The sequence below is a fragment of the Pseudomyrmex gracilis genome, unplaced genomic scaffold (genome assembly GCF_002006095.1).
Source record: "Pseudomyrmex gracilis isolate BER0280 unplaced genomic scaffold, ASM200609v1 scaffold_399, whole genome shotgun sequence".
Lineage (NCBI taxonomy): Eukaryota > Metazoa > Arthropoda > Insecta > Hymenoptera > Formicidae > Pseudomyrmex > Pseudomyrmex gracilis.
In genome coordinates this window covers 82,767-102,775 of record NW_018020983.1, presented here as the reverse complement: position 1 = coordinate 102,775, position 20,009 = coordinate 82,767, and the positions used below count along the sequence as shown (strand labels likewise).

The 20,009-nt window shown below is 38.2% G+C and overlaps 2 protein-coding genes across 4 annotated transcripts in view; both read right to left on the bottom strand.

Annotated features, from left to right (window-relative positions):
• Positions 1-2,394: 2,394 nt before the first annotated feature.
• LOC109860493 (T-box transcription factor TBX10-like) lies at positions 2,395-8,842 on the bottom strand. Its single transcript, XM_020439600.1, has 4 exons — positions 7,970-8,842; positions 7,497-7,831; positions 7,137-7,388; positions 2,395-4,022 (listed from the first exon to the last, which is right to left on the bottom strand). The coding sequence occupies exons 1-4, from the start codon at positions 8,121-8,123 to the stop codon at positions 3,498-3,500; spliced, it is 1,266 nt and encodes a 421-aa protein (XP_020295189.1). The 5' UTR covers positions 8,124-8,842; the 3' UTR covers positions 2,395-3,497.
• Positions 8,843-10,618: 1,776 nt separating this feature from the next.
• Positions 10,619-20,009, bottom strand: part of LOC109860492 (ubiquitin-conjugating enzyme E2 H) — a 58,368-nt gene continuing 48,977 nt past the window's right edge. For all 3 annotated transcript variants that reach the window (XM_020439599.1, XM_020439597.1, XM_020439598.1), the window contains exon 6: positions 10,619-19,928. In XM_020439599.1, coding sequence (XP_020295188.1) covers positions 19,786-19,928 — 143 coding nt within the window. In that variant the 3' untranslated portion in view covers positions 10,619-19,785. The remainder of the gene's footprint in view (positions 19,929-20,009) is intronic.

Genomic DNA, 20,009 nt, shown 5'->3' with positions numbered 1-20,009 from the left:
TGGGCTGTCTTCTGTTTCGAAGAGTTAGAAAGAGTTCTCGAATTCTCGAAAGTAAGTACGTGTGACGAGTTCAAAGAAATCATCGGTAAATCATCGGTAAAGCCCAGTGTCTAAGAAAAGTAAGAACTATATATATACACACACACACATATACACAACAGTTACTAATTAGTGTGTGTATATATATATATATATATATATATCGATATAATTGATCTTTAAACGAACTTCAACCGAACAGAGGACAGCGTCAAATATAAAAAAAGCAGCATCAATCCAGCACGATAAACATTTACATATAAAAAATTATATTTAATTTATCGCAACTGAAATATTAAACGCGCAAGATCTTCTTTGAAAACGTAGGATACATATCGCCGCCCGTCGACAACACAGAAACTATATAAAAGATCTCTGCCACTGTGCACACACACACAGCCCGTCGTGCTAGGTGGTGATGATGGATTCATGATCCGTAGGATAGCTCCTTCCTCCTGAAGGCACGCCCGCGCGTTTCCCTCTCTTTCTCCCTCTCTCCCTCTTGCCTCTTTTTTTGCCTCCAACCTACTGAGCGATTTATTTGTCGATGTATTTGATCCGTGACCAAGTCATCGCCGGAAAATTAGAAAGATTTATTAAGCTCTTTCGCGCACTCCATTTTTACGCTCGGTTGCCTCTCGTTATACGTCGAATTTGTTGTATTGTGAAAAATTCAAGCGCACACTTGAAAGTTCTTTTAAAAACCCGAGATTAATTTGTGTAAATTTTGTTTTGTATTTTATTTTATTTTTATTTAAGTTATATAGTTGTGATTGCATTATTTCTCTTACTGATTTTACAAATTAATTTCTTTGATGAACGTGATCGAGTAATCAACTTATTTTCTTTAACGAAAAGAGACGTTGTGAACACGTGTTGTTCGAAACAACGTTGGCGGTAAAAGCTTTTCGCACGATGTTTTCTTTTTTTTACGAGCCGGTGCCTTTGACTCGTAAGTACAGAACTCGTAAGGAGGAGTGTCACCGACGACGACACGGTGTCAGCTTGACCTCTCGGGATTAACTCCGGTTAAGCTCTGCAACACCTAAGACGAAGATGAAAGAATACTGGAGGGGTTTTACGGCCGGCGCCGTCACGCGCCGTCGATACCCGCAGCTTTTCTATGGACAACGCACATTTTCGCGGCTTTATATTACACTCTTGTGTTTATAGGGTTATGGGGTGTCAAAAGTACGGTAAGACCTCCCTCACGATGAGGCACAATGTGCACGCATTTCTTGCTCCATCTTTTCTTGCATCTTCAAGCGAAGTGTTGCAAAGTGTAATTTAATCTTTTGCAGTCCAAATTTTTTTTCTCATTCCCAATATAGTCTGATCCGAATTCATTTTCATTAATGTCGAGTCACACTAGACGTCGAATTGTTTAATAATTAGATTTCATTGTTTCGCGTGAACTAAGATCAATTAATTTTTTTTCCAAAAATAATAAAATTGTCTAATTGCAAATAAGTTAAATTTAATGACATTTTTAATGCAAAAGTTTTAACGTTTTTATTTTATGATCGCAAGTTGGATTAATTAATAAAAGCAAAAGCGCGCTAAGTTTTGCGACATAGTAGCGTTATATTTATGAGTGTTATATAATGTTGCTTTTTTTAATGCAAATCTTGAGAGTTACATAAATTCTTATGCAAGAATATAAAATGATGAAAATACATCGAATATAAACTAAAGTTTTTAGAGCGCTTAAATCTTACTGGATACCAGCGAGTGTTTTCCTCTTTTTCCTTCTTTTTTAACAACGAGAACACTTTTGACAATGTACAGACGAGTGCGAAACGTTTAAGTTTTCGAGAGACTGTAGCCACTTGTGATCATTAAGCATACGCTTGTAATATGTTTACACAGCGTTGTTCCTCACGCAGTCATCAATCACGGTGAACGTCACGTTGTGGCCCATCCGTCGTTTCTCGGAGACTTCAGACGCTTGAATTCCTCCCGTTTCGCTTCGTTGCCGCTGGGGCTCATCGTTTCCGACACTCGCGATGTCAAACTACAGTTTTCACGATTGTCAGCAAAAGAGATATCGTTGTTGCACAGTTTTTATAAGACATAAATCACTAATATTGATTACCGCTTTTCTCACTTGCAGACATAATGAAAATTGTAATTTTTATATATTAAACAAAAAAAAAAAAAAAATATCTTGTGTTGTAAATATTTATCAAAACTTTTACAGATTTAAGAAATCATAAAAATGAGAATATGTGTTTGCAATATTATAAAATCACACTCGAGATTTTGTAGGAGAAGAAAAACCGGATTTTTAGAGGAGAAAAAGTGGAAGAGAGATATGAAACAGACTGCCCATGTTTCATGTTATTCGTTGTTTATTCCCCATTTGGTCATAAAATGTTTCTCTACTGATATTATACATCGAACGAAAGACTTAAAAAGTTAAAAGCACAATGGCACGATACGACCGGCGGCGTAATTTATTAAGGCACTTAGTATATAAAACCACGTACTCTTACGGAGTGTCACGGCGCGTTTGCTTTCCCCGTCTTGGCTCGGGAACGTTTTAGGCCCGTTTGGCATTTGAGACACCCAATATAAATAGACGCACTTTGCTCCTACAAAAGGCACTTAGATACTTTCCCGGCCTTCCATAACTTCGTTAGCGCAACTTCGATCGGTCGATTCGTCTATTGCGCGCAAATCGAACGAAGCTTCTTGCACGGAAGTCGATAACATCTCGCAAATAAGAGACGACAGTTACTTTTACATTATTTTGATTCCGTATGGTTTATTTTGAAAATTCGAAAAGAAAGAAAATAAATATTTATGTACATGTATAAAAAAGACGTGCGAATGTTTAAAAATCTTACGTTTACGAAGACGCGTCGGTGCAAAAGTATACGAGTTATTGCACGTATCCAAACATAATTCGTAAAATCTGTTCTATATCGTTCTATATACTGTAAATATATGTGTCAGAGACTATCTTATTGCACGTAAGCGTTACATATAAACTTCTGTGTCAAATATCGACACAATATAATCTTTGGTACAAGTTGCATATATATGTTTGTCGCAAGGCACTTATCGGCCGTTCTCTCTTTATCTTCAGTTAAATAAACTCCAATTTCAAAAGAATCATCGTAATACACAAAAAATATATAAATATACGCGTAACTATTTAAAACTATCGGTTTTAATTTAAATAATTTTTTATAAGCGAATCTTTGATATGTGTGTGCGTGAGTGAGAGGTCAAAAGTTTTCAAAATATATTCTTTTGTTTCCCAGACACACCACTTAAGGTCCTTTATCACTGTTGTTCTTTAAAAAAAAAAAAAAAAACTAACAACGCACGTTCGAAAAAGAACAAATGATATAGTACGAGAGTTTATAAACTTTCACAGTTTCTGAAACACACGTTAAATGTTCCCCCTTGTGGAAATCGATGAGAGGTAACACGGCGAAATGATGAGTATTTTATCGCGGTGGTCCGTAAAGAGGCGCGCTCGAGTGCGGATGCTGCGTGTGCGTCGGATAATGGACCGCGTTCACGTGCGCCGACGGTTGTCCATGATGATTCGGATAATGCGCCCAATGGCCGGCGGACGTCGCGCCGTAGAACTGATGGTGTTCCTGGGCAGCGGGTATGCTCGGGATCGGCATCGCCGTCGGCACCGGGTTGTAACCGGTTGAAGACAAGACACTTCCGGCGTTTCCAGCCCCCGTGGCCGGTCTCTTGCTGGGATTCTGCATCCCGGCTACGGCCACGCCGTCGCACTCGTCGGACTCGCAGTCCCGGAAACCCTTGGCGAACGGATTGCTGGCGATCTTCAGCTGCGTTATCCGGTGGTTCTGATACGCGGTCACCGCGGTGAACTTGGTCTCCGGAAAGATGAACGTCTTGAAGTTCTCCGTGCGAGGATCCGGCGCCGAACCCGGCGGCGAGGGAGCCACGACCACGTGACACCGTGGTTGGTAACGGTGCATCGAATTCAAGATGATCTGCGAATGAACCCAAAACAAATCTTATGCGCAGAAAGGAATCGCTTCGAGTCTACAAACACAAATGTGAAAAACTACACGAGAGAGATAAAAGTTCGTAAGATCTACAAAATCTAAAAGAAGGCTTTCTAAATTTTTTCTTTTTTTTTTTTTTTGTTCCTGGATATACTCGGAAATTATCTCCTCGTTTCCGACGTCGTCATCCAAAATACTCCAGGAGAGTATCCAGGAACTTTAACTGCTCGGAACCTTAATAATGTGCGAACGAAATAAAAATAAAAAACAATCGGTTTTACGAAGCTCAACCGATTGGTAGAATTTGGTAAAGTCGTCATCGTATGGCGCGAATCGAGAGAAAAAAAAAACCATGGACCAGAAGAGGAGAAGAAACGGAGACACGTGAAGCTCAAAGCCGGTGTGGAAGGAAGAAACGCTACGGGCGGTCACACAATGTTTGACAGCCAGAAGAGCGTCGGTGACTAATTAGTGTAAAAAACTAACCCCGGGGCCCGCAATCTGACACCCTTGTCCTTCCCTCTGCGCACTTACGTGCACATGCCCCATGATGGTATGTCGAGTCAGTAGGCCCGAAGACGCGCACACGCCTATACGTATCCTGCAATGGATACAAAAGCGCGTGTGGCTCCAAAAATGAAACGCTGTTTCTATCTCGAGTAGACTTTTTTTTATCAGTAATATTCTCGTATTTCTTTTCTTCGAATCCTTTATCATCATCGTAAATCAGTATTTACATTCCCTTTCGTCTAACGTGTCGCGCATTGCGCTTCGTGTTTCACAGCGTCTATACGAGTTTCTCTCATAATTTTTAAATATCAATTACAGAAAAACCCTAACAACCCTTTGTTGCAAAATAAAAATTTTAATTTTTGTTTTGTTTCATTTCAGACAGTAATAAATAAAAAATAAAAAAAATTCTTTCTCTCCGTCAAATATCCGAAGACGCGATAGCGAGTGCGTCAATTAACGATGAGCATCGGTACAGGCATTCCCGACCCGCCCACAGATTTTTTACACGGCCCGGTGCCACATTTTTCGGTGTGCAATTAAAGGAACAAACTGCTGCTGCGCGCGAGGAAAAAGAACGATCTCTTGCCACGGGTCAGAGGTCCTTCTCTCGTGCGTACGCGCGCGCGAGAAAAGAGCGTTCTTTCGGGAGAAATGCGAGCGAGGAGAGCGCCTGAACAAGCTTCCTCTTCTCTCAAAGATGTTTCGAATGTCGAAAGATAAATCACGTTTCGAGGAAAACCTCGGTGTTTTTTACGATCGTACAAATTTGGAGTGCGATTGCACGTGAATAAGTGGTGCTCAGTATCCTTCGTGGCGATATTGTTTTTTACATACAACCCTGATTGCAATTTTATTTACTGGCGCACCTTGTGATCTCCGATCGCGTTACGTGACACATGTCACGTGTTTATTGTTAATTATCGATGGCAAAATTTCTGTTCCCATTTCCTACATATCGCGGCATAACGTACAACGTACGCGCGGTATCGAAAAGTATGTTGTATCATTGTGGTATGCCGATCGCAACACTGAGTCGATTGCGCGATCACATTCGCGGTCGGCTTGATGAATTTGGCACGAACGTTAGCCACGAGAGATTATTTTAGGCTTCGCTGTAGATGCGCATCACGCGCACCATTGCCGCTGCCATTGCCGCTGTCACTGCAATGTATGTACGTGCAATCGCGAGGGAATTAAAGCGCATCCGCGTGATCAATCACGGCTCGTGCAATTAGCCGTACATACTTTGTTTTTTTTTTTTTTTTATTTATTTTTTTTAACAATTGTTTTATTGATCACTTATACACACAACATTACAAATGAGAGAGAAATAAACGCAGTTATTTCGTTCTGTAATTTTGTTGCGGAAAGAAGAGCTAAACTCGGATTGATGCATTAGTCACGATTCTATGCGTCTAATCTCGCATTTCTGTTGATTTTCGATAACAATTTGTAAGAATGTCAAATTATTCATATCACCGGAAATAATTATTGCAAAATTTTTACAACCAGATTTAATTCTCGCGTCGACGTTGCGTTAAATTGTCGTGAAAAAGTAGATTTTGTTATCATATCAAAAACATTCGATATTCGCGAGATTTCTCAATTTTGAATTAAAATCGCCTACGTCGCACAAGAGCCGATATACCGATCGCTGTTTCGATTATTTCTCTGTACGCACGTTAATGCACGTTATAGCGCAGCCTCTTTCCCAGGCTCTCTTACGCGTATAGTTTATATTACATCTGTTTATATTACTTTACACGCACGATACTGTCGTTTTAAACCGCGCGTTGTGGCGACGCGAAGACGAAATCTATACGCCGCATACAAGACATATCGAGATGTACAAATGGCAATGATTTTTAAACGCGCTTAGTGGTGAAATTATATATCGCAATTTATGTTCTCGCGAATTTCTTCTTTCGGGAAAGATCTTGAAAAAGCTTGCATTTATCAGAAACATACGTCGTACATATAGGTAAAATGTTGAATATTATAAATGATGTTTTTAAATGTAGAAAAACTTCGATCGCAGAAATCGAATGTACAACTGCAACGTTAATGTAACATATATAACACGATACGCGTGTCTAATCTTATTATTATTATTATTATATATCGTTTAATAAAGAAAAATCACCGAGATGTGTGCAAGTGTTAATCTACGGAGTAATAGTTTTTCTTTTTTTTTTTTTTTTTTTTTCAAACGACAGTTATCCCTTTGTGAAAACGGCGCACGACATGTCGTTTTTTCCCGCGCACTTTATAATTACTCGCGAGCGACGTGCTCGTATCTCAGGTCAATTAAGACGAACTCGTCCGTAAACGACAAACACGTGGAAACTCTCGCATCTCTCATTCTATTTTATTACGTAGATATACTTTACGAAACGACCGACGTGACCGTCGGAAAAATTCGAGCGAGAGAGAAACGCCGGTGTGAAATTGTGCGATGAAATGGCTTTTTTCTTTTTAAATAATGTGGCATTTTAAGTGAATATCAAGAAAATATTTTAATAATGTAATTCGAGTATAGAAAAGAGAGAGAAATAAAGCGAGAAGCGAGAAAAACAATCGACTCACGTGTCCGTTATCATCGAGCTGATTGTTCGTCAGCTTCAGTTTGTCGAAGGAGATCGATTGCTTCATCCAATGAACGCCATTCGCCGGACTATCAGGATGCACGTGGATTCTTGGAGGTGACACAGGATCGGCGCGACCCGCCACAACCCAGGCACTGCTGTGGAACGCGTATCGATACCTCTTATCGTCACACGGAACAAAATCCATCACCATCAAATATTCCGTGTTGGGATCCAAGCCGAACAGACGACACTGCCGACCATCAGAAAATCTTTAATCATTTATTTCTTCCATCATGTAGTCACTTTGTAGTCGTTCTTTGACCAAGTTTATAACTTCGTCGCTGCAAACAGATCTCACCTGAAACGTGGGAAACATTCTTCGTCCGGCTTTCGTGACGATCATTTCTGTGCCGAGTTGATGAAATTCCTCCCAAAGCGGTTTCGCCTCCAGAGCGGCACCGGCTCCGATCAGCGCCGGATGAAGCGGCCGTTTGGTACCCAATTCTTCGGCGGAGGAAGCACCGTCGTCGTTCGAATGATGATCGCCGTGATGACGATTGTTGTTGTTGTTGTCGTTGCGAGATTCCGCCGGAACGGACGGGGAGATCGGATTCGTCATGTGGACCTGCAAAGCGGTCTTTATCGGATTGGGACTGCGCGATCGCTTCGCTCTTCCGGCGCTCTGCAAGCAGGCTGAAAAAGATCGATAATAAAAATGATTACCTATAGTATAATCGACACGATATTCTACAGAATCAACTAAAAATTACAAATCATTGTCGCAAATTTCGATCGAGTTTTGAAGAGAACTGGACTTGCGGGGTTTTATACCTTCCATCTGTTGCATAGGCGACGGCACAGCTGTCAGTTGCTGATGCTGGTGATGGTGATGATGATGATGATGATCGTGATGATGATGCGCCGACCATTGCTGATAGCAGCAATCGGCACCGATCTCGCATCGTTGCGCGTGTTGCGGCTGCATCCTCGTCGAATCACTATCGGTGTGTATCAATTAATCGCACGTGCAAATTATCGCGATTAAAACCGTGTGTTTTATTTACGTGGCTTCATAATCGTTCAATTTGTTTCAACACATCGCCGCACTCTACGATCACGATACATGACCGATTTCACACTCGCGAATCATCTTCATGGCCGTGGCATCATCCATTGTTGAATCCATTCAAATTCACCAGCGAATTTTCACATTGGAAAATACGCGATATTTCATTGGCTGCGAAAAAATACGCACTTCATCGAAACTCATTGTTATCGGATTAATGATCGTTATTTTCTCGAATTAATATCGTTCGCACTATTATATCTGCCGTGTATCTCGTTTGCGGTTTCACTTCAGACGGCGGCTATAATTTTATTAGGGTAGTCTCTCTCATCCCTTCCGTTTCTCTTTCTCCTCGCGTTATTAATGTCGTCGACGAGAATGTGAACGTGAAACAAGCGATTTCTTAAATATCTCTCGCACCTTTCTATTGAAAGAAGATCAGGCCGCGATGTCGACGTCGCGATTTCTAACCGAGTATCCGACGAGTCCCGACATCGTCGAGACAAGACTGTTCACTACCGTCAACAGGACTTGTCTTCACCTCCGCGTTCAGATGCTGACAAGGACGCTCAAAAGCGTTTTGTGCGCTCCTCCAATCCCGGATGAATCAGAAAGAACTCGCCGAGACGCGAGTACCCCGCGAGGCTTATCATCGAAACATCGTTCTCTCTCTATCTCTCTCTCTTTCTCTCTCTCTCTCTCTCTTTCTCTTGAAGTGGAGGATGTTCTCTGTCTCTCTTTTTCTTTCAACAGAGAGAGTTGCGGGGAAGGAAGGAGGGCTCTTCTGAGGATCCTCCTACACAGGCACCCACGCTGGCTAACGTTGGACGACGATGGGATGTTGGATCTTCTGTTCTTCGCTTTGATGCCAGAAGGCGGAGTCACGGTGAGCCAGAAATGTTAGAGATAGGTGCAATGGACTCAGGAATGAGCCTTTTCATCGCGTCGCCCAGGTATATATTTCATTCGCACATGTATCGAGCATATATACGTTCCACACATGGTTCACATTTGTAATATAATCGAAGAGAGATAATGATACTTCAAGTAATGCATTAAAAAAAATTAGTGAAATGACACTGGTCTTGTTTGCGTTACGCAAAAAAATTTAAGAATTATGATATCTTTTTTTAATTTGCAATGTGTGTGTACATTTTATTGCGCGGTGATGATTACGAAACTCGCTCTCGTATACGTCTCTCGCTGTAAGTTTTGTTCAGATAACAATTAGCAGATTGTTATTAATGAAAAACCAGGTGGATGTATATTATTTTTATTTGTATATGTGTCGTATGTGATTTTGAAATTTTAATTCGACAAAGCCTTAATATTATTATGTACTTATAAAACATAAATAATCTTTGGGTCAATAGATCTTTTAGAGTTTTGTCGACTTTGTATGAGATATTTTGTTGTCAAAAAGACAACAGATTTGACGCAGAATATTATTTTCAAGATTATCAGTGAAATTCTAGCAAAAATGTAATAAAATTTGTTATCTATAATCTATCAACAAAATGTCAGCAAAACCCGAACAGATTTGTTAGACATACTGACGGCAGATTGATGACAAAATTTTTAGCAGATCTGTTTTAAAAAATCGTTTAACAGATCTGCTAGATATTTGCCAAACAATTTGTCGTTAAATAATGTTATTAGAATACAAGCTTTTTCATCGCGGATCTCTTTTGCAATATTGCTCGAATTTACTAGGTAAATTTGCAAGTAATCTGCTAGCCATTTGCTTACTGAAATAATTGGTTACTTATATTCTCTCCTTTTTTTTCAATTATAACATAATTGATTATCGATATCTTATTAAAGATTTTATCGGCAAAGGATGTCTACCTTTGTTGATAACGATATATTATCGATCGAGCAATTATTTATTGTTGATAATATAAAAATCTTTTTATATGATAAATGGCCATTTAATTTAAAGTCATAAAAAACACATTCTTTTTAATAAGAAAAATATGTTTAAAAAGAAATATTTTGTATTTTTAATACAGTTGGACTTATATTTTTACATGTTTTATCATCTATATTTTTTATACTTTTAGAGTGGCAAATGTTATTTATAGTATATTGTGTGTATGTGTGTGTATGTGCGCGCGCGTGCGCGCGTGTGTACATACGGTATGCAAACATAATAATGACAGAAAAACTCAGATAAAGACTAAATTTAAAAAATATTCATAAAAGCAAATATGGGCTTAATAAAACTCATACGCACAATATTGGTTCTTTTCATTTTATTGTACCAAAAAATTGCATCTTGTTTTCAATCATCGTTAATTCAATATAATATATTTATATTTATATTTATATATATATATATATATATTTATATTTGTTATATCTTATTTATAATAAATATTTTTAGTAGCGCATAATGTTCATTGTTGTCATTGTTTTTTTTTTTTTTTATTGTGTTCATGAACCATGAGAATGTGGATTCAGCGAGTTCGTAATCATCGTCATATATCATGTGCTAAGTAGAAAGACGTTCTGTGTGATTGGTCAAATTCGGGAAATCTGTCTGGTTGCATCTGAAAGACATGACAGATCGTCGAATTATTTTTGTCTCATCTTTATATATGTTTCTGGAAAAAAAGGCCGGATTATTATATATTCGAGATCAATTCTTTTTTTCTCGGCATATTCGTCGTTGAGACAGTTATCATTTTTTTTTAGTTTTGCTAACATTACCAGCATCTTACATAGACGATTCATACATATCGAAACAACATAGGTACCTCTAAGAAAATTTTACATCTAGCTTTTGAGGCGCCCGTTCCCTTAAATTCGTCCTTTAGAATTCCTTCACACGGCAAGAACCACCGCGTAAGTCCAAAAATGAATAACATCTATCTTTTTTTTTTTTTTTTTTTTTAACAAAGTTAAATATGTATTTTTCAAGCTTACAGAAGTTTTTGCTACGCTATACACAATGGCGTCACAATAAAAATCACACCAATTTTTCTTTTAGTTTTATATCAAGATTTATTTAACATAGCAGAGATACTGATCTCTTAAACTCGTTAAACGATAATCGCATTTATATCGAATGTTAGAATTAAGACAAAATTAATTTTTTTAAAAAAAAGTCTCTCCACTCTCTGTTTCATATCACCTTTGGACCGTATTTTAAACACACTTTGCTTAAAAAAAATATAATATATATTCTTTACGTATATAAATTCTAAATTTCAGCGAAGAAACACAACGCACACACATTTCCATTTGAATTGTTTCGGCTACGAATACGAATTTTATTACAAAAAGTTTTTTGACATCATCGAAGCTACTAAGCTTTGTAGAACTGAAGATGCTCGCCGCACTTTTATCACGACACGCTGACGGCGATCTCTTTCTTCGCTTCGGTTATGACCAATTCAAGGGTACCGGGTCCTTCACGAGCCGAAGCAGCGCAGCTAATTACCATATACCGTAAGAAAATATATGTACCTCTACAGACACCAATAATTCGATCATCACGATTGTACATGGAACATAGAAACCGTTCCCCGAACAAATCCTCCGAACGAGTGTTCCAAACTTCTTTATCGTCATCATCATCATCACTACGTTAGTTTATAAAGCTTTGCTCTGCCTGTGTTAATTAACAGATATCTCGTCGATTCCCCGTAAACCCTGCAGTACGGCAGTTTTTTGTGTGCCAATAATTTACGCCTCGCGGGCTTTTGAACATCATCTATTAAGTATAACTCGAACACTTCGCGAAGTGCATTTTTGTTTTGCGGCGTGTTGTTTTCCAATGATACGCAGCGAGAGAATAAAAATTTCCTTTCAGCAGCTCACCGGTCACGCTTTTCACGATAATCGTCGTCAACAAGTATTTGGCAGTGACTAGGAACCACTTGAGAGAGGGGAAAATGTACGACGTTACTGCAGAGTTAATGACGATCGTCGTCACTACCACGACTTATTACAAACTTCCTTAGCGGATTTTTTTTTCTTTGTTTATACGTCGCTACAAGTGTTACGTTTGAGAAGAGAGTTTTTCTTTGTCACACTACCAGCGATATCGAAATCTATATCGAAGAAATCTGTCTCGCACCGCGTTGATCGAAGTAATCAACACACCTGTCACTCCCTCAGGTTTCTGATTTCTTCGCGGCGCGCACCTAATGACGTTTCTTTTGAATCTATAATTATTTTATACTACATCTTATAATAAATCCAAAACTATTATAAACGTTTTTGACAAATTTATGCAATAATTTATTTTTTTTTCAAAGTATATATGTGTAAAAAAATTAATACAAATTACGTTTTCAAGTTTCATTCATTCAAGTATTCATTTAATATAATTGGTTTTTGACGTGCAAAATTATGCAATAATTTATTTTTTGAAGTATATATGTATAAAAAACAATAAATACAAATTACGTTTTTAAGATAATCATTTAAAATAACTTGTACGGTTTTGCTCACTGAATGCAATTTTAATGGACCCTTGATTTTCTTATCTTTATCTGTTTATTTCATTATAACGTAAGACGCTCATTGCAGTGCGAGCCGTTAAGAAACGGTATTTCTCTTTCTCCGTTGTTTACTCCTCTTGTAAATCTCCGTCTCATCATTATAGTTGAAACATTAAATTCCTATCATTTCCAGATGCATAAGCGAGCGCGTGTTCCGAAGAATTCTCTTTTTGTCACTAATTTCACTTAATTATATATTGATATTTCGTTTTTTTTTTTGGTACGAGCTATTTTTTCCTTTTACTGCGAATATAAAATGCAATTGTGAATTTTGTTTCTTCTCTTTTATCCTGGACGCCGCGTCGTAGAGAAAATGGTCTCGCTTATCTACGTGGAAACGATGTTTGAGTGTGTGTTTTTCGCACAATTGACGAAACAATATAACGTTGAAGCGGTTAATTAATAACACACGTGAAAGTCGTCCATTGCGTCAAACGTCGATATTGCCCAAAGCGACAGCGCGTCAATAAAACGTACATGTTCGGCGCAAAGATCCCGACGAAGTATAACAGAATATATCGTGCGCGAATAAAACAATGACCTGCCTCAGTTTTGTAATTTATATTCGTCGAATGTTGCATCTCGGCAACACTCGGCCCTAAAAAAATGCGTTCAAATTGCACGGAGATCGGCAAATGATTAGACACATTTTTTACACGCGTTCGCCCACGTTTGCTCGACGTTGCTTCGCCGTCGTTTCGCGACAATGTCGACGTTTACTGTCTACTTTTTATATAAATATACGTATGGATTATAGAGAACGTTCTCTCTTATCGCTGTGGATCTAAATTGGGAGATTGGGATTGCGGTTTGTTTTCTTTTTTTCCGATTTTCCGCGGTTTTTGAACAGCGAGAAACGAGAGTTTGCTATCGAGCGAGTATAGAGAGATAACTGTCGGCCTATTTCCAGAGAAGTGGTGTGTGGTCTACAATTTTGCGTCTTGTCGTTGTCGGGCGATCGGGACTTAACGATTGCGTGTTTAGTAGTTTTTTCGTTTTTTTTTTTTTTTTTTTGTTTGTTTGTTTACAACTTTATAAGTTAAATTCCATTATTGCGCGTCTGACGCTCGTGGCGCTGCACGTCCGCATGCTCGATAACATTGACGATTATATAATTACGAACGAGTAGCAAAAATATTGCCATTTTCTTTCACCGATGAAGAGAAGTAATGTGGATAATTGCGCTTCCTCCCGTGCGTGCGCGCACATTATCTAATCTCAGCGATGATATCCTACGAAACAACAAGACACCAAAATGAAGGAAACGTGCTCCGCCGGCGGAACATGAATAGAAAATAGTCGGTCGTTATGTCTTCAATTTTTTTTTCTTCATACGTTGCGCTGGAATCTCGAACGATATTTGTATAATGTGCGTTTTGTTGAGAAAGAAATGTATGTCGCATGTATAGAAATATAGAATTAACAATTTTGTACAATGAGAAAATCGACTGCGTCGAGAAAGGATATCTTTTTTTTTTTTTTTTTTTTATGTTGATGTTACAACAGTGAATGCGATTTCCGCAAAATTGACGGATTTGTGAGTCGTGTTTTACACGGTGCATATATGTATGTATATATATATATATAATTTGTCGACTGATCAAATTGAATCGGACTGAACGAGTCCCTCGCCCTTCGATCGCGAATTGTTGACACAAGTTTGGCAAACACGCGGCATCGTTTTTTATCGATTTGGAAATACCGTGATAGTCCCTGTAAGAATACTTACTATTTTTGCGATTAAGACGTATGTGTGACATTTACGAACACAGAGAAGAGTTAAGATCCAATCAATCACAATAATCGTAGTTTCAAATGCTCTCGTTTCAACTCCGAAAGTTCTCACTTAAAAACAATTTGTGTTTTCTCTCAACGTAACGACTCCTTTGCATCCTTTAGATGTACATTTTATTCACGTATTCAAGAATTAAAGGATGATATCAACACAAGTCAATGCATTCGCGACAAGGTCTAAGTTCATGAAAAATGTCGCTCGTACACTGTGCGATTATAAAAATATTATATATATATGTATATATATAACCGACGTTCGTTATTTACGCGATCGAAAGGGGAAAATTAAATGGCTATGAAAACTCGACGTAGGATAGAGAACATCTGCTATATCGCTATTATATTATATCATTGCAATACATGTATAAAAATATGCCTTTCGAGTTTTTAACATTACAAAAAGATTTGAACACAATAGAGGCAATAGATATATATATTCGCATTAAAACAAAAAAGTGTTACTATAAATATTATAAATCTCTAAGCGCACAATTAATTAAATATCCGATTCGATAATACACTTTACGCACACTGCGAAAATCATGTTTGTTTTTTGCGTTAATCATGTTTGTTTGTTTGTTTGGTTATTTTTTTACACTGGCGAAAAGTGATCAGAAAGAGTTCGAGTGATTTAAGATAATAAAACCGCGGTAAGAGCTTCGACATAACGAGGAACAAACAACATTTGCAAAAGGAACCATATATAAAAAACTGATTATTAAAATTATTCTTTCGCTGACCTGAATAAAACTTTCGTTAGTAAAATCATACATATATATATATATATAGTATACATATATATATATATACATATATATATATAGTATACATATATGTATATATATATATATAGTAGAATTATGCGAATACGATCGAAGATATATGTATGTATATTTTATGCGTATAACTAGTCAATAATTATTCTATATGTTACATATACAATTAGCAACGATGTGAGATCTGAGAGGACGACTTGAAACTCAATCGATACGATCGATGGGAAACGCACGTTTTATGATTGCTTTTTTTCTTTTGGTTCTTAATCGACGAAGCCTAAAAAGTACAGTGCCGTTGAGACACTTGGACTGAATGTATGCTTAGCTAACGCGTTAAAACTACTACGCTAACTTACATAAATAAAGAGACGCATTCTGCATCAAGATACAGCGTGAATAAAAGAATAGCAGCAGAAGTTTTCTCCAGTTTTCTCTCTCTCTCTCTCTCTCTCTCTTTCTCTCTAAGTACGGCTGATAATTCTAAGTGTGTGTATGTGTGTGTGTGTGTGTGTTCCACACTCTGAATAAAAACTGTATAGTTCTCTCTTCGACATACATACGTTGTAGATTGCACACCAAGTCTCGGGAAGCGTTAAAATAATTATAACGAAAAAAAGCAAAGTCAACGAGGCGATTATAACAAGCAATTGACGAAATTTTGAAAGAAAATATCATTTTCACACATAACAAAGAGATAGTTTGTTTCTAAGATACAAGTTCAAAGAACATATAAAAGGAAATAAGAGCCTGCGCGAATTTTGCGAAAAATAAAATATATTTTCATCCTCCTTTGCGATCGGATCTCTGAAGGAAACACCCGACACGAGGCTATTTATCTTTGTAATACGATCCGATTAATTCGAACGTGTCAGTATTGAGCTACCTGCGTGATTGGCTTGAATATGCATTCATGTGATAATCAAGTTTTGTATATAACGGATAAATACAAAGTTTTTTTATTTTTTGTATCCACTAAAGTGTCATTCCAATAATAGACGCGCGACAAACAAATATTTTTTGTTTATAGAAATTATCGTTATTTATTCGGCATTATCGTTATTTAACGTTTTTGTTGCGATAACAGCATTAGCGCGCCAACATCTCACCGCGATGGCTCTTGAACTTTTCATATCTCCTTTGATTATTTACAAATAATTGCACAGATTAAAAGAAGACATCAGAAGTGCACACTGGTTCTAACTTATATAAAATTCATACTGATTTTATTCAATTTTAACTGTGGTTTTCTAAAAATTGACAAGTGCATGTCTAAAATTTATGTAAAAAGTGAGCGCAACGGTTTATAAAATATATCATACCTAAACAAAGTTTAACGGCGAACAAAATATAACAAGAGTTATTAAAATGAATAAAATAACAAAGTGTTGTAGTCGGAAATAAGCACAAATGTACAGTGTAAACTGCGTTGTTCTGCGCAGCCATTTACGCGTCCACGTCTAATTATATAATGAAAAGTAATGATATTCTTACGTCAAATTTTCGTCAGAGACTATTTTTTCAGAATTGAACAAATAATTTTCCAATTATTGTTTCAAATCAGTATTTTCTTTTTGTTATAATTTTTTCTGACTTACTTTCCGTAGTGGTATACTATATTTCAATTATCAGCAAAAAATTATTGAAGCTGGCAATCGCCTCCGACATATATTTTTGACTTTCAAAAGTAAAAACATCCGTATATTGCTTTGCTTCACAAGTAATTAATTAATTTCATTGACAGAGATTCGTTAACGCTAAATATTCACTATACTTCCGATTTGCGGCTCTTTACGGGAGATAGATAATAAGGCACGCTTTTCTGCCTGAGAAGGCACTGAATGAAATATAACGCCTGTACTTACGTATAGTTAGAATCGCGTTGCATACATGTAAATCATGCAAAGGAGGAAGATCAATTTGAAACGAGATACTATTGATCGCAGATTATTGTGCAGCAAAACAAACAAGTTTGTACAACAAAAATTGTATTCTTCATAAAATTTACACTTTTTCCTAACTAAGCAACTCTTTAATTTTTTTTAATTGGTTCTTTTTCTCGAAATCGACATTCGCGCGTGTATTATATGTTAATTGTTAAGAAAAATTTCGTTATTTTCTCGGCTTCCCATATTTGTGCTACGTATTTTTTGAATTTCGTCTGTTCCTCACTTTTCAACGATGATAACAACCACAGTTTTTTTTCTTCGTATGTTTCTCAAACAGAAATTCCCTGAGATTTTTGATTTTGTGTCCTTTTAATTCTAATATCTCTTTCGAAACGATCGAAAACACAGGATACTCTACGTGTAAATAGCGGATGTATGTGACGAATTATTATTAAATAGCCGAATCTCGTTTGGTTTTTTCTTTTTTTTGTTTTTTTTTTTTTAACGCAAGCTTGATACCAATTTTATTGTTAGAATTTTATTGTTAGAAAAAAGAAAAAAATCACTTATGTATAATATAAATATTTATAACAAACCAATTTGATTCGCTACTTATGTCCTTCTCTTAGTAATAATAATTCTAAATATTGAAATCTATAAGAGTCGAGAGTGTAACAATAATGAGATTAAAATATAAGTATAAATTGACTTAAAATTTCTCGCGAACGGAATTCGCGTCCGATCCGCACCCATCAGGATCAGTTAAATTTACATTCGCGTCGGGAGAATGGACGCAGGATGAAGTGAGTATCGTGGCTTGGTTCATCCGTGTTTCTTCCGCGTTTTGACTGCCAGATGCGCGAAATTCGAGATGGAACGCCGCTGATGTCTGGAACATATTCGACGTCTCGTTCACACTCGTTCTTCCGAAGAAATTCCATGATCGCGCGATCTTGGACGGTGGCTGCGACGTCGTCCCGATGTCGTGCTGTCGTTTATGCGACGGATTTGATCTTCTCTCCGCTGTCGCGAATGAAGACGACGTGGCGATCGGTCGCTGATGCGCTGCCCTGCGAGGGAAACGTTTTGGGAATGGTGATGGCAGGAAAAAAAAGGAAGACGGTGCTAGTACCCATACTCCATCACATTTGTTTTCGCGTGTTTGTTGTCAAACAAAAGACCTGGTCTGCATTTAAGCGGAGAACCGTGAACTGACGCGTGACATGCGCGCTGATTTTTTTTTTTTTTTTTTTTTTTTTCAAATCGATCAACTGCAGGGAAAAGAAAATGTTTTTTGCGCGAGAACGAAACTCACTTTACCCTTTAAAAAAAAAAACAAACTTCCAATAACGTAATAATCCGTCACAAAATAATGAGAGCGATGAGTAGCGAATGATAACGATTTTGCGTGTAAAAAAAGTGTAAGTTTCTAAATAGATGCTAACATATAAATTTAAGATAGAAGCAAAGGAGTCGTTAGCCGGACGGAGAAGATGCGACCATTTTGTATGCCAGATTGTTAAAATTTCTCCTGGCGCATCTCTCCCGTTTTAAATGTCCTTCGATCGCGATATCCCATCACACATATCGCAATCAAAATGCGATGTTATATCCATCTGCGACGTTCGGACAAAAAAAAAAGTTGGAAAAAAAAAAACAAGGGCGAGAGAATCTCGAGAACAAGAAAAACGCAAGTCGAACTCGTTTTGTATTTTATCGTTTCGTCGTGCGAAAATATTAATTGTTTTCGATGTTATACGGTTCGCTTCTCAATCACACAGAAACGCATCGTCGCAGATAACGCACAGTAGAAACGCATCGTGTGCGATACAACGATCGATGCCGGAATTGCCGATGCGGTGCATTACGAACGATTTTGGGAGAATCGACATTGCGTCGAGACCGGCGGACGATAACCCGTGAATATCAGTATAATGTGGTCCTCTTTCGTTCTCTCTTCTTCACTTCTTTCCTTTTCTTCGCGCTCTCGAGAAAAGAAAGAATCCGACTCTCTTTGCGGGGAGACTCTTGTTGGACACTCTTTTTTCGTTACGTTGATCATCGCGTGTTCGACGAGCACATCATTATCATCATCATCATCCTCATCATCATTGCGATCATGACAATTAGAATATACGATTAAACAGAGCGAACAAAGCCGGCGGAGCCGATCGAGACCGACGGAATATCAACAGAGCTCGGATGACCGTGAGGAGAGATATGTCGTCGTGTGCGCGATCGAAAAATTACGCACCTACACGACGCGCTTTGACGAGAAAAGCGCGCAATGCACACAAACCCCCATGCGCGATTCTCCGTTTTTACCTCGTGCGCCTCGGTCGCTGTTACTCTCGTCGGGCCATGAGAGTTGGCCGATTACGCCCAACCATCATATCTCACCAACCTAACCCCCATTCTGCCGTGTTGGGGCGCGACGTTTGCGTGCGAGCGACGAACGACGAGAGCAGCGACGAGGATCGGCTCGTCGCCGTCACCAGAAGTGAGGCTCGGAGTCTCGGGTGTAAGCATCTATTTGGTAGTAGGACGAGCGATCGAGGATCTTACAGGGAATCGAGATGATTAAGGATATGGGTACGGATGGTAATATATTTGGTTACAACTCCATGTCCTGCGCCTCATCCTCGCTGAAGTCGCTCATCGACGACTCACTGTCGGAGGACATCCCGTTTCCGGTGCTCCCGGCTATTTTCTCCTGTTCCCTGAGCGCCTCTTCCGTCGCGTACTTCCTGACGTAATCTGTCGGAGAAAAAGTCAAGAGATTGCAAGAAAAAACGAGAAATCGCAAAGGCAGATCCGAAACGATCTCGGGTCTCTCGT